The 13,747-nt window shown below is 41.5% G+C and overlaps 1 protein-coding gene across 1 annotated transcript in view; it reads right to left on the bottom strand.

The window, feature by feature from the left end:
* Positions 1-13,747, bottom strand: part of BMP6 (bone morphogenetic protein 6) — a 254,745-nt gene that overhangs the window by 77,937 nt on the left and 163,061 nt on the right. Inside the window, exon 2 of the mRNA XM_089656588.1 lies at positions 12,653-12,845. Coding sequence (XP_089512714.1) covers positions 12,653-12,845 — 193 coding nt within the window. The remainder of the gene's footprint in view (positions 1-12,652; positions 12,846-13,747) is intronic.

The raw sequence follows: 13,747 nt of genomic DNA, 5'->3' as shown, positions 1-13,747 counted from the left end.
ATTGTTTTCTAAGGTGGCCCAAGGTGTTTTATTAGCTTTGTGGACCTTTTAAATTTGGTGTTTGGTGTCTAACTGTGTCACCTTCTCTGCCTGCCTAAAACAGACACATTTAAATCTGAACCTTTTTGTTACCAACTTGAGAATTCTGGGGTAAATGAGGGTGGAACAGTGCTTAGTACCACTACCTTATTCTCTCCACATCGTTTGGGGTTCTTCAGACCTCACTATATTTACACCTGCCTCTGATGAAAAATCCATGTTGAAAGGTGGCCGCATCCTATATCCTTAAATTACTACTCTATTCATTATTAAAAAGAGATTGAAGACATTTTAAGTTTCTGTTTTACTGGGGGATCCTGACTAATCAGCCCTGACCAACTGCTAACACAGTCCTTTCCTCTGTGTGGCATAAAAACTGTAAGTTTTACTTTTACCACCTCTCAGATTTGACCCCTTTTTGGAATTCTCACTGCAATGTACACTGTACTGCCTTCACTCTGGCAGAGACATTCTTTTATTAAATGGCCACTTCCTTCCACCCTCATACATTCCTAAGGGCTGCCCTACTGGGCAATAGCAATGTGCTCATTATTTAGAAGTTTTGGCTCAGTATTGGTCCATCATTTGCACATGTAGGGAGCAACGCTCAGTGTCTTTATCTTATATATGCAAGCAGATTATTTCTACGTGATAGACTCACTAGTGTATATACTGCTATAATAGCTCAAAATATGTTCTCTTAAAAAAAACTAAAACACTTTACTTTTCCTTTAAAACTGATAAAAGATAGAGGAAATACCAGCAAAACAAAAACATCTCTCCATGGGAGTATTTAGAGGAGTTAATTTGTATCTAGAAGCTAAACATAAAAACAAATAAATGTCTCCAGCCACCCTAGGCAACACAATCAAAGAATGATGAAGCAAATTCAAGAACAGAATAAAATAATTTAGAAAAAGATATTTAGTGTGTGCGCTGGATGAGAGCTCTATCGTGAATACATGTTGGTGAGTGATGCTTTTTTATCATACTAGTTTAGTTTTACTTTAAATAATACATTTCTTTGACTTCTCTCTTTGAAGAGCTTGGCGATTTTTTTGCATATTTTCGGCCAAAATAAAATTGATAAATAAGTCCCGAGTTGACAATTAGTGTGATTGCGCATCCACTGAGTAAGGATCGTTCCAAATAAAAATCTCACATCTCAGATTCATTTAGCCTTGATAACTGCCTTTCTGTATAAGGGTCCTACATTCCTGGACTACAGATTTGCCAAACAACAGCTTTAAATTCATGCAAAATTCCTAGGAGCATCAAAGAAAATGAAATATAGTTGAGGTATTTAACTAAAAGTGACATATCAAGAACTGTATCCTTGTTTGCGCTGAGCAGCTGTTCTTAGTTGGCTAACATGTAGCACACTAGAACATAATGTAAATCTTCCAAATATGAAGCTGGCTGCCTCTATTGCTGCACTTCCTTTTGTAAAGATTATGAGTGCTACACTCCCAACAGACCCAAAATGACATTCCTAATGAATCATGGGGAGAAATTAAAATATGTATCCAAATCAGCTTCTGCAGATGTTAAAACACCATTAATGTTGACAAAATATCTATTCTGTTTGTGTGATGCTTTGAGTAATGTCTTGTTTGTATAGTGATCTTTGTGAAATGTTTGGGCGTGAGCATTCAGTCTTTTTAAGCTTCCACAGACAGTTCTGTTTTCTTGCTTGGCGCTAAGCCCTGCCCCTGCCGTTAAAGCGATACTAAACACACAGTGTTTAATTTACATTATCCCTTTGTGTATTATATGTTGGCATTGTATTTTACCTAAAAAAAATCTAAGTTCCTTTTTTTAAAAAATAATTGATATGCAGTTGTCACATGACTTTTTTCCAGTCCATCTGCAGGGAAACGTCAGTAGGAGGAGCTTATAGCCCTCTGTTGCCAGTCACATGTTCAAAGAAAAAATACAGCCATTGTGCATAAACATGGTGTGGGCTTTCTAGGGGGGAGGTTCTGCCAATCACAGCCTGTTTTCATGCCCCTCCAGCCTGTGTCTATTGTTTCTATGAGCTTAGAATTACAGGGAGGTGAAGCCTCCATCAATCAATATGTAATATAGATTACAGTCCTCACTGTACTTAGTGGATACGGAGGAGGAGGGAGAGTGTATATGCCCACATGTGTGACTCTATAGTCATGTGGCAACAGCTGATCTGCACAATCTCAGGCTTCAGCATAGGCAAAGACAAGGCAGGAGGGACTGTGAACAGCAGGATCAACCAGGTTTTTTGCACAATACAGAAAACAAATCCCATAGTGACTGAGTATTAACAGCATTAAATACAGCATGTACTGACAATTTTTAATGATGTGGGTTTAATGACACATTAAGCCTCCCCTGACATCAATGTTGTCTACCCTGGTACTAAGCCCTTCCCCTGAGGCTAAGCCTCCCCTGACATCAATGTTGTCTACCCTGGTACTAAGCCCTTCCCCTGAGGCTAAGCCTCCCCTGACAGCAATGTTGTCTAACCTAGAACTAAGTCCACCTCTTGAGGCTAAGCCTCCCATGACAGCAATTTTGTCAATTCTGGCACTAAGCCCTGGAAGGTATGCCTGCTCTGGTCCGTTGTTTGAACGTCATACATCACTTCCGGTGAGTGGAACGCACACCGAGCGGTGCGTTCCAGCGGCCATTTTTGGGATCTGTCTGTCACACATACTGTCATCCTCTGGACAGCAAGTTGTGGGATTTCTGCAATTGATCCTGGATGGTATTTGACTGTGTTTGGCTGATGGAGGCTATATAATAAAAAGCCTTTAATGATTTTGTGAACCATGAGTGACCTGGCATTATTACTACAGACTTAAGAGGAGGTCATTAGCAATATCACATTATATGCAATATTTTCTTCTTTGGCACAACGGTGGAGCGGTTTTGGAGAAAGGAGGTGGAAGAATCATCCTAGTCTGGTGTGGTGGAATGGAAGTCTGGAGGCTATAAGAGGGGGTGTAGGATCCCTAAAAGTCCTAAAAGGCGTACTATTCGCCATTATCTGGTGAGTGCGATTAATGTTGGTGTTTTCACTGGTGGATGGTGGAAGCACTTATCACAGAAGGATAACCACAATATATATTTATTCCTTTTTGGTGAAGCACTCTGAAGTTGGAGAAAAGCTTTTTATATATTTTTTATTTTTTATATATACAGTGGGGATCGAAAGTTTGGGCACCCCAGCTAAAAATTTGTATTAATGTGCATAAAGAAGCCAAGGAAAGATGGAAAAATCTCCAAAAGGCATCAAATTACGGATTAGACATTCTTATAATATGTCAACAAAAGTTAGATTTTATTTCCATCATTTACACTTTCAAAATAACAGAAAACAAAAAAATGGCGTCTGCAAAAGTTTGGGCACCCTGCAGAGTTAATATCTTGTACTGCCCCCTTTGCAAGTATCACAGCTTGTAAACGCTTTTTGTAGCCAGCCAAGAGTCTTTCAATTCTTGTTTGAGGTATCTTTGCCCATTCTTCCTTACAAAAGTCTTCCAGTTCTTTGAGATTTCTGTCACGCACTGCTCTTTTAAGGTCTATCCATAGATTTTCAATTATGTTGAGGTCAGGAGATTGTGAAGGACATGGCAAAACCTTCAGTTTACGCCTCTTGATGTAATCCCCCGTGGATTTTGAGGTGTGTTTAGGATCATTATCCATTTGTAGAAGCCATCCTCTCTTTAACTTCAGCTTTTTCACAGATGGCATCAAGTTACCATCCAAAATTTGCTGAAATTTTATTGAATCCATTTTTCCTTCTACTCGTAAGATGTTCCTTGTGCCACTGGCTGCAACACAACCCCAAAGCATGATTGATCCAACCCCATGCTTAACAGTTGGACAGAGGTTCTTTCATTAAATTCTGTGCCCCTTCTTCTCCAAACGTACCTTTGCTCATTCTGGCCAAAAAGTTCAATTTTAACCTCATCGTCCACAGAACTTGTTTCCAAAATGCATCAGGCTTGTCTATATGTTCATTTGCAAAGTTCAAATGATGATTTTTGTGGTGAGGACGTAGAAGAGGTTTTCTTCTGATGACTCTTCCATGAAGACCATATTTGTACAAGTATCTCTTTATAGTGGAATAGTGTACCACAACTCCAGTGTCTGCCAGATCTTTCTGGAGGGATTGTGCAGTCAAACGTGGGTTTTGAATTGTTTTTCTCACAATCCTGCGAACTGTTCTGTCTGATATTTTTCTTGGTCTTCCAGATCTTGCTTTAACTTCCACTGTTCCTGATGATTGCCATTTCTTAATTACATTCCGAACAGAGGATATTGACATCTGAAAACGCTTTGCTATCTTCTTATAGCCTTCTCCAGCTTTGTGAGCGTCAACTATTTTCAGTTTCAGTTTTCTAGACAACTGCTTAGAAGAACCCATGGTGCTGATTGTTGGGGCAAGGTCAGATGAGTCTGGGCATTTAAAACCTTTGAGATTGACATCACCTGGTCTGCCCAGACAATGATTGAGAACAATCCATGACACTGGCAGGTCTCAGCTTGGCAAAGGGGGCAGTGCATGCTATAAATTCTGCAGGGTGCCCAAACTTTTGCAGACGCCATTTTTTTGTTTTCTGTTATTTTGAAAGTGTAAATTATGGAAATAAAATCTAACTTTTGTTGACATATTATAAGAATGTCTAATCTGTAATGTGATGCCTTTTGGAGATTTTTCCATCTTTCCTTGGCTTCTTTATGCACATTAATACAAATTTTTAGCTGGGGGGCCCAAACTTTCGATCCCCACTGTATATTTATTATATTTTTTATATATATATTTTTTGGACACATTAATTTTGGACACTTTAAATCAAAATAAGAGAACTCTTGTCTGGCCTGAAGCTAAGCTCAACCCTTGATGCTAAGCCTGCACAACCAGAACTGCTGTCTGATCATGTGTTTCAGTGCTTTTTTCTGCATCCAAAATGTATAGAAAGTAGGTTACATGGTTTTCAATGGCACAGTTCACACCAGTGCTTGCAGTTCCAGTGCATTACGGTTCCAGAAAAAAAATAAAGCATGCTGCATTTTTCCTGCACAGAACTGTACTGTAACGTGGTAAAACGCATAAAAAATGCATCAAGAATGCACAGTACAGTTAAAAAAAACAAAAACAAAAAAAGAAGAAAGAAATAATCTGGAAAGCATCTGGAAACACACCAAAGAAAACTGCACCGGAAGGCATAAAAAACACGCATGCAGAAATGCACCCGGAACAAATCTGGAGTGCATTTTTTTGTGGTGTGAACTAAACCTGACACTAAGTCCTGCCACTGAAACTAAGCTATGCTACTTCAACAGTGTTGCCATGCTAGCTACTGCTTACACTGCTTTGATGCAGGTTCAATTGTCAGTGTACACCTCTGTTAACTACAGTTGCAAGAAAAAGTATGTGAACCCCTTGGGGTTACGTGGAGTTTTGCATGAATTGGGCATAAAATGTGCTCTGAACGTCATCTAAGTGACAACAATAGAAGAACACAGTCTGCTGAACATAATACTACACAAACATTAGATGTTGCCATGGTTTAATTGCACATAACATGTAAACATTCACAGTGCAGGGAGGAAAAAGTATGTGAACCTTTGGACTTAATAACTGCTTGACCCTCCTTTGGCAGCAATAACCTCAACCAAACGTTTTCTGTAGCTGCAGATCAGACCTGCACAACGATCTGGAGTCATTTTGGACCACTCCTCTTCACAAAACTGTTTCAGTGCAGCAATATTCTTGGGATGTCTGGTGTGAATCGCTCTCTTAAGGTCATGCCACAGCATTTCAATCGGGTTGAGGTCAGGACTCTGACTGGGCCACTCCAGAAGGCGTATTCTGTGCTGTTGCAGCCATTGTTTTGTTGAATTACTTGTATGCTTTGGGTCATTGTCCTGTTGCATCACCCATCCTCTGCGGAGCTTCAGTTGGCGGACAGATGGTCGTACGTTTTCCTGCAAAATGTCTTGATAAACTCTAGAATTCATTTTCCCATCAATGACAACAATCCGTCCAGGCCCTGAGGCAGCAAAGCAGCCTCAAACCATGATGCTCCCTCCGCCATGTTTTACAGTGGGGATGAGGTTTTGATGTTGGTGTGCTGTGCCTTTTTTTCTCCACACATAGTGTTGTGTGTTCTTCCCAAACAACTCAATCTTGGTTTCATCTGTCCACAGTATATTTTGCCAGTAGTGCTGTGGAACATCCAGGTGCTCTTTTGCAAACTTCAAACATGCTGCAATATTCTTTTTGGACAGCAATGGCTTCCTCCGTGGTGTCCTCCCATGTACTCCATTCTTGTTTAATGTTTTCCTTATTGTAGATGTGTCAACAAAAATGTTAGCATGTGCCAGAGATTTCTGTAGGTCTTTAACTGACACTCTGGGATTCTTCTTTACCTCATGCAGCATTCTGCGCTGTGCTCTTGCAGTCATTTTTACAGGACGACCACGCCTAGGGAGAGTAGCAACAGTGCTAAACTTTCTACATTTGTTGACTGTCTGTCTTACCATGGACACATGAACATCAAGGCTTTTGGAGATACTTTTGTAACCCTTTCCAGCTTCATGCAAGTCAACAATTCTTGATGGTAGGTCTTCTGAGAGCTCTTTTCTGCGAGGCATGGTTCACATCAGACAGTGCTTCTTGAAACCAGTAAACCCAAAACAGGTGTGTGTGTGTTTTTAAGGGCAGGACAGCTGTCAGCAACACATCCATTATATCATCACACTGATTGGAGTCAAGGTTGGCTCACTCCTGGCTCCAATTAGCTCTGGGAGAAGTCATTAAGCTAGGGCCTCACATACTTTTTCCTCCCTGCACTGTGAATGTTTACATGTTATATGCAATTAAACCATGGCAACATCTAATGTTTGTGTAGTATTATGTTCAGCAGACTGTGTTCTTCTATTGTTGTTAGATGACGTTCAGAGCACATTTTATGCCCAATTCATGCAAAACTCCACGTAATCCCAAGGGGTTCACATACTTTTTCTTGCAACTGTATGTTCAGGGCTGTTGTCAGCTGATAGTCAAAAAGTGCTCCTTTTTACAGAAGTTTTCCCTGAAGTTACACTTGTAACTTCAAAAAGGTTCACAGAAAAAAAGAAAATTACTATCCAGGAATTAAAGACCTAAACATACCTAAATGCAAAATCTAATTTTATGATTATTGCCAATTAAAAAGAAATATATAATTTGTTAAGTTTTAATTACAGAATATTCATAATACAGGATAACATTCAAATGTCTTCTATACCAATCCAGATTTTACATTTCTCAATAAGTTGTACATGCTTATGTATGTAGGGGGAAAGGGGGATAACCTTCCCTTTGTAATCTAATGTAATTTTATTTGATATATTTGATAATGTATTAAGTATTATATTCACTTTTATAATGATGAGGCAGTGGTGCTTCTTTTGTTAATACATTGGCAGCATAGTCTTGAAAATCAAGCACTAGAAGCCTACTTTGCCAGCAGCCTATAAACCAACGGTCTCCAAACTGCGGCCCTTTGCCCCCACTAACAGCAACACGGGCACAATTCTTCCAAATGACACCAAAGATGGGACACAGTTCCTTTCAATGACACTAATGATGGGGCACAATTCCTCCAAGTCACACCAATGATGGGGCACAATTCCTCTCACTGACACTAAAGGTGGGGTGTTGTTTACTCCCACTGATGCCGAGACATTTTCTACTTACAATGGCCACAGTCCGGCCACCTAAAATCTGAAGAACAGTAAACTGTCCCTTTGTATAGAAAGTTTGAAGACCCCTGCTATAAACCATTTATCTTGGTCCAGTTTTGGTTGCTCTGGGCAAATGTGACAGAGACATTAAAGTGTAGCTGTTTGCTAATGTCTGCCAGTTCTTCCCAACCATTGCCCAAAGCAACCATATTTGGACCAAGCTGAAAGGTGCTTAGGCTTGTCGTAGACTAAGTCAGCGTTTCTCAACCTTTTTTCAGTCAAGGCACTCTTTAAAATTTTGGACAGTCCTAAGGCACCATTTAAAATGATGGACAGTCTTGAGGCACCCCATTTTAAAATGGGGTGCTTCAAGACTGTCAATAATTTAAAAGGTGCCCCATTCTAAAATGTGAAAAACTATTCTAACAGCACCAACCACACATGTAGGACACTAAACATTAGAGGTGATTTATCCTTCCAAAGCCAATACACTTTTGCACACTGGTACTGACTAGTATTCCAATGTTTCTCTTCTCCCTCACTGAGCTAAGGTGACCCCAGCACTGACAGAGAGGGGCAGGGGAGAGTCAAACTAGGATGGGGTGCAGATAGCTGACATCCTCCTTAACAACTAATGATGTAATTGGTTGTCAAGACGCTGGTGGCTAGAAGGTCGTAACAGTGCACAATGAAAACCTGTGGCTTTGTGTAACTAAAAGGCAGGCTTGTTCCACCCGTTGGGTTGTATACAGGTTTTGGGCATTTTTAGACATTGTGCAAAGGCACCCCTGATGAAACCTCAAGGCACCCCTGAAGAAACCTCAAGCCATTCCAGAGTGCCTGGGCACCCTGGTTGTGAAAGGCTGGACTACAAACACAAACAGAAAGCCATGACTGGTTGTGGTCTCCATCAGTTGAGGGCAATGTGGAGATGCCAGAGGAGACACCTGAAAATTGAGTAACAGCATATTGTTCAGTGTACTCCATCTACGAGTGCATAGAAAGAAAGAATGCCCACAGTAATAGAAAAGTTCCTATCAGCAAGAAAGAAATCACTCACAGCAAGAGGCAGAAACCACTGAACATGAAATTCTATATTATTATATTGACTTTATTGAAACAAAGAGCTAAGACATTTTGTTCAGTATTAAAGTGACATTTTATCGTATGAGTGTGCACACAGGTGTTAGTGCTCCACTTTCTCCCAGTCTTTTCTGTTTCTACTCATAGGAAAGAGACATGGGAGACAATGAGTGGACAAACAAAACAGGAATTTGAACTCACTAAAATACTAATGTGCCAAAACAGGTTATATGGCTATTGTGGAATGCTGAATGATGCCTGGACTGATGACCTCCCTAGACATTATAGAGCACAAAATACAAAATTGCCATAAATTCCCTTTCTTGAAGTACATTAATGTACACAGGATGAGTAATTCAGTTACAGAGGGTTATGCTGCCACCTACAAGAGAACAGGACACTGGGATCTAAAAAAAAATATTAGATGGGAAGTATAACCCCTCCTACTCCCATCATGCTTTAGTTGCGTGCAAAAGTAGTAGCAGGAGCGATCATAAAACAGAGTGGAACTCGTGTCTCTTATACTTCAAAAAAATTATTTTACGGTAATTCAAACAAGAATATTTTTTTTATTGTACATTAAGGGTCACAGGATGAGTAATTCAGGTACATAGGGCTATCCAAAAGCAGTCCAACTGAGGGGTGGGCAACACAGCAAACAACATGCTAGCATCATACTAAAACATGTTTACACGGGGGGCTAGATGGAGCTCACAGATCTCCTAGCTGTGTTCTAGTGTGATTAGGTTACCTGCATTTGCCCTCCTGGCTTGTACAGTCTTATGAAAAGGGGGGGGGTGAGGAGGGGACGAGAAACCGCCTGCAACGCAGTGGAGCACCTAGGTAGTTATTTGTGTCGGTAAGAGAGATACACTGGGTGACTGGGATCAGGGGTGTATTTACCACAAGGTATACAAGGCATTTGCCTAGGGTGGAATTTTTTCGGGGGGCAACACTGCCCCTTGGAAGAAGGGATGGAAGAAGAGACACACATGGCATGGGGACCTGGTGGGTTCTGAGAGGGGCTGCGGGTTTCATGACAGTGTATGCACAATCCGACTCTCATTCCCGGGGATGTCCAGAGCTGTGAAGGTTAGTGTCTTTCTCTCTCTCGCCATGGGGGATTGTGTCTGGTGTATGGGGGGCAGTGGTAGTGGAAGGCTCTCTCGGGTGGGGAGCTGGGGTGTTGTTGGTCATTGTCAGTATCTCTCTGCGGGGGGGGAGGGGAAATTTTTGTGTTGCCTACGGCAGCACAAGACCTAAGTACACCACTAACTGGGATACTAAATAGACAGGGGTTTACCCACTTAATTTTGCAAAGTCTGTAAAAGATACATGTAGAAGGGAGGACATGCTACTTCCTGCAGTAACTCACACAGTCTGTGTTACTTACTACTGGTTGCTGCACACTATTCTATGTACAGCTCACCCCTGTGCTGTGTGTTACTACTGACCTCTGCACTTTGCATTGCTACTGACCTCTGTGTTTCTTGCTGCTCATCCCTGAACTCTGTGTTACTACTGAACTCTGTATTACTTACTACTGACCCCTGCTCTGTGCGTTACATACTAGTGACCAGGGAAGGACTGACAACTCATGGGGCCCCCGGGCAATAGGGGTCCATGTGCCCTTGTGTCCTTGCCCAAACTCAAAAAAGCCTATGAAAAAGGTACCAGGTGCATCTCATGGGGCCCCCTACTGACCCCGGGCCCTCGGGCAGTGCCGAGTTTCAAAATGGTCAGTCCGCCCCTGCTAGTGACTTCTGAAATTGCCATTACTTTTTACTGACTCCTACACTGCATTACATACTACAGACTCTGTGTTAGTTACTTCTGTCTCCTGCACTCATATCCACTCATTTGACCTGTCCATAGTGAGCCCCATGGTAGCCAGAGCAGGTAATTATAACCTCCAATTTCCCCCTTATGACTATGTATTGTCACGATTGCCTGTTTGTTACTTTTATACTGTCATGATGGCCCATTTGTTGCCCATGTATTCTAACAATTGACACACAGAAAAATGTGGGCAGTCACAGCATCAGGACCCAGGGAACTCACCAGCAGATGCATCGCAATGCCAAGGTCAGGTGAGCACAATTAAGGGAAGGAAGGGGTAATTTGAGCTAGAGGTGGTTTTGTTATAGGGGGTAATATGGTTACGTTGAGAGAAGAGGGAAATTTTTGCTTGCTTGTTACTTATTTTTGATCTATACACTCTGAGCAGTACTTACTCCTCACCCCAGCACTCTGTATGCTATGCCCCTCCCATTGTTAGTACAAGTTGGTCATGTCCACCATTTGGCAGTGCAAGCTACACTGTTATTAGCCCTGCCCTCTAATCAAAAGTGGGTGCGGTCATTGGGGGGTCTCCAGATTTCATTTTGGAAATCTAGTCACCTTACATATACTGTCTGTTCAGCTATTTTTTTTTTTGTTGCCAGTGTCTGATTCTACTGTAGATGGCAGCAAAACCCTACCGTATGTATCTGGATTACACATTCAACATCCCTTAGCATACAATTAAAAAACTCTTTTTTTGTATTGAAAAGGTTCCAGTGATCCCTATTGTGATTGGATGTATTTAGACCAGCAAAAAATGCTTCTATTGAACCCGATTGTGCTCCAATGTATTAAGACCAGCAAGAATTTACAAAGAATACTGTTCTTTCTAAGTTTGTACATGCTTCTACCTGGATTTTCATTGGTTTCCCAAGGCAGCTTTAGGTTCCTTCAACCCACACTTGCATGTATCTCACATTAGAACAAGAAGCTGTGTTCATGCCGCCCAATAGACATGAATGAGATGCTTGCACGCAGCACCTGCCTGCTAGGGACCTGCTAGGGGGAAAAAACTGCCCGTTCACAGTATATGGGCCTCAGCACCCGTGTGAACAAGCTTTAACCTCCCTAGCAGTATGATTATTTCAGATTTTTGGTGCTGAAAGCGGTACCATTATTTTGCATGGAAATATGTAGTTTTTTTATTGTAGGCTGTAATTTTTAGGAATAACTCACTGAAATCTGTCCGAACAAGAGTCTAGTAAACATCCCGGGTATGATAAAATTTGAAACAAGAAATCATAAATTATAATTTAATAAATAATCATAAAGAATAATAATATAATAATAATACATTTAATTCAATAATATAATCAAACCAAAAACACTGAAATTTGAAATAGAGCGCCAAGTTCGTACGTTGCTGAGCAAAGTCGCAAAATCGTTTTCAGTGTCTGATGACAAATTTCCCCACAAATCATTATCACTCAATTCTGCAAGTGGTTCTGATTTACTATCGCTGTTCTCTAGCTGATCTAAACCCGCTTTTGACCTAAAGGGACACTTTTTGGACGCCATGGACGTTTCTCAGTTTCCAGGCAGAAAAGAACAGACAAAATGCAGGCAGGGCACAGGACAAAGCAGCACTAGGGACAAAATGTATGTGAAATGGGTTGAAACAGCAATGTTTTACTATGTAAAATTTGTTTGGAAAAAAATGACATTTTTTAAAATTTTCAAATTTCCTGCCGCCGTCTGCGCCCGTACGTCCCGACATCACAGGGACCAGAACACAGAAGCCGGATGCCGGCATCGGCCGGAGGAGATGGCCGGGGATGCTGCAGGGGACACATCGCAGGAGCGAAGGACAAGGTAAGCTCTGCAGGGACTCCCTATGCAGCACCGCATGGTAAGCCCGAGTGTAGCTCGGGGTTATTGCTTTTGGCACTAACATTTTACCCCGAGCTACACTCGGGAATACCGCCAGGGAGGTTAAACATTAATAGCATTAACACATCTTCATGAGAAATACCTGCTTTTGTGTTCTGTTAATACTTGATATACGCTGATTAAAAAAGTCTGGTTTTCATAGGTGCCCAAGACACAGTCCTTGTAAATACGGAATTCCGAAGCCGTCACTGCCTCTCCCTCTGGAATCTGTGATAGATTAAACTTGAATTCCTTATGATGTCTTAGACGGGGGGACAGTTCCTTGTCATATTCAACTAGAAATAGAAAAAATAGAAGCCATGAATCAAGTATATCCTAAATATTATTATGCATTATAAAATGTGCATAGAATTCTTGTATATATACAATATACAGTATGATATATATGAGGGGATTTCATGTAAAACTGGGACTTGGAGTGGAAACTGCATTTATATTTCGACATACTCCCCTGCTACATTTATACACGTATGTCCCATTTAACTAATGCCTCGAAAGCTTCAGCATAGAAAAACTTGTTAGTACATCTGAACCATCCTAGGACAGCCTGCTTCACTTTGTCATCATTGTGTTCTCCATTCCCACAGAAAGAAATGTCTCTTGTGCAATTTCATGACAGGTAATGCGTCGATTATGCTGGACCAGATGTTCGATGCGATGAATGTTCACAGGAACGACTGCTGTAGCATGGGAACCACCACGGCCAGGATCATCACTGGCTGACATATGGCCATTTTTTAAACGTTTACAACATTCAAATGTCTTACTGCAGCTGAACATCTCATCACTGTTTTGTGTTTGAAGTGTTCTGTAGAATATCTGCGGGTTTTACACCTTCATCACCACGTGCTGTTCCACACACGCACTAACACTGTTGTCTGCCATCTTGATTAACAGTCTATGGACTGGCCCGCAACATGTGTGCCGCCTATCAGTAATAGAACACATTTGCCACTTACTATTGGGTATAGCCAGGGGCAGACTGACAACTCATGGGGCCCCCGGGCAATAGGGGATCATGGGGCCCCTGTGTCCTTGCCCAAACTCAAAAAAACCTATGAAAAAGGTACCAGGGGCATCTCATGGGGCCCCCTACTGACCCCGGGCCCTCGGGCAGTGCCCGAGTTTCCAAATGGTCAGTCTGCCCCTGGGTGTAGCATCCCTTTTATACCTGTAA

This window comes from Staurois parvus, unplaced genomic scaffold, assembly GCF_062004578.1.
Source record: "Staurois parvus isolate SC_StPar_1 unplaced genomic scaffold, SC_StPar_1.0 ptg000919l, whole genome shotgun sequence".
NCBI classification, from domain to species: domain Eukaryota; kingdom Metazoa; phylum Chordata; class Amphibia; order Anura; family Ranidae; genus Staurois; species Staurois parvus.
Note: the sequence above shows the minus strand (reverse complement) of the source record. Positions and strands in the feature narration are given on the sequence as shown.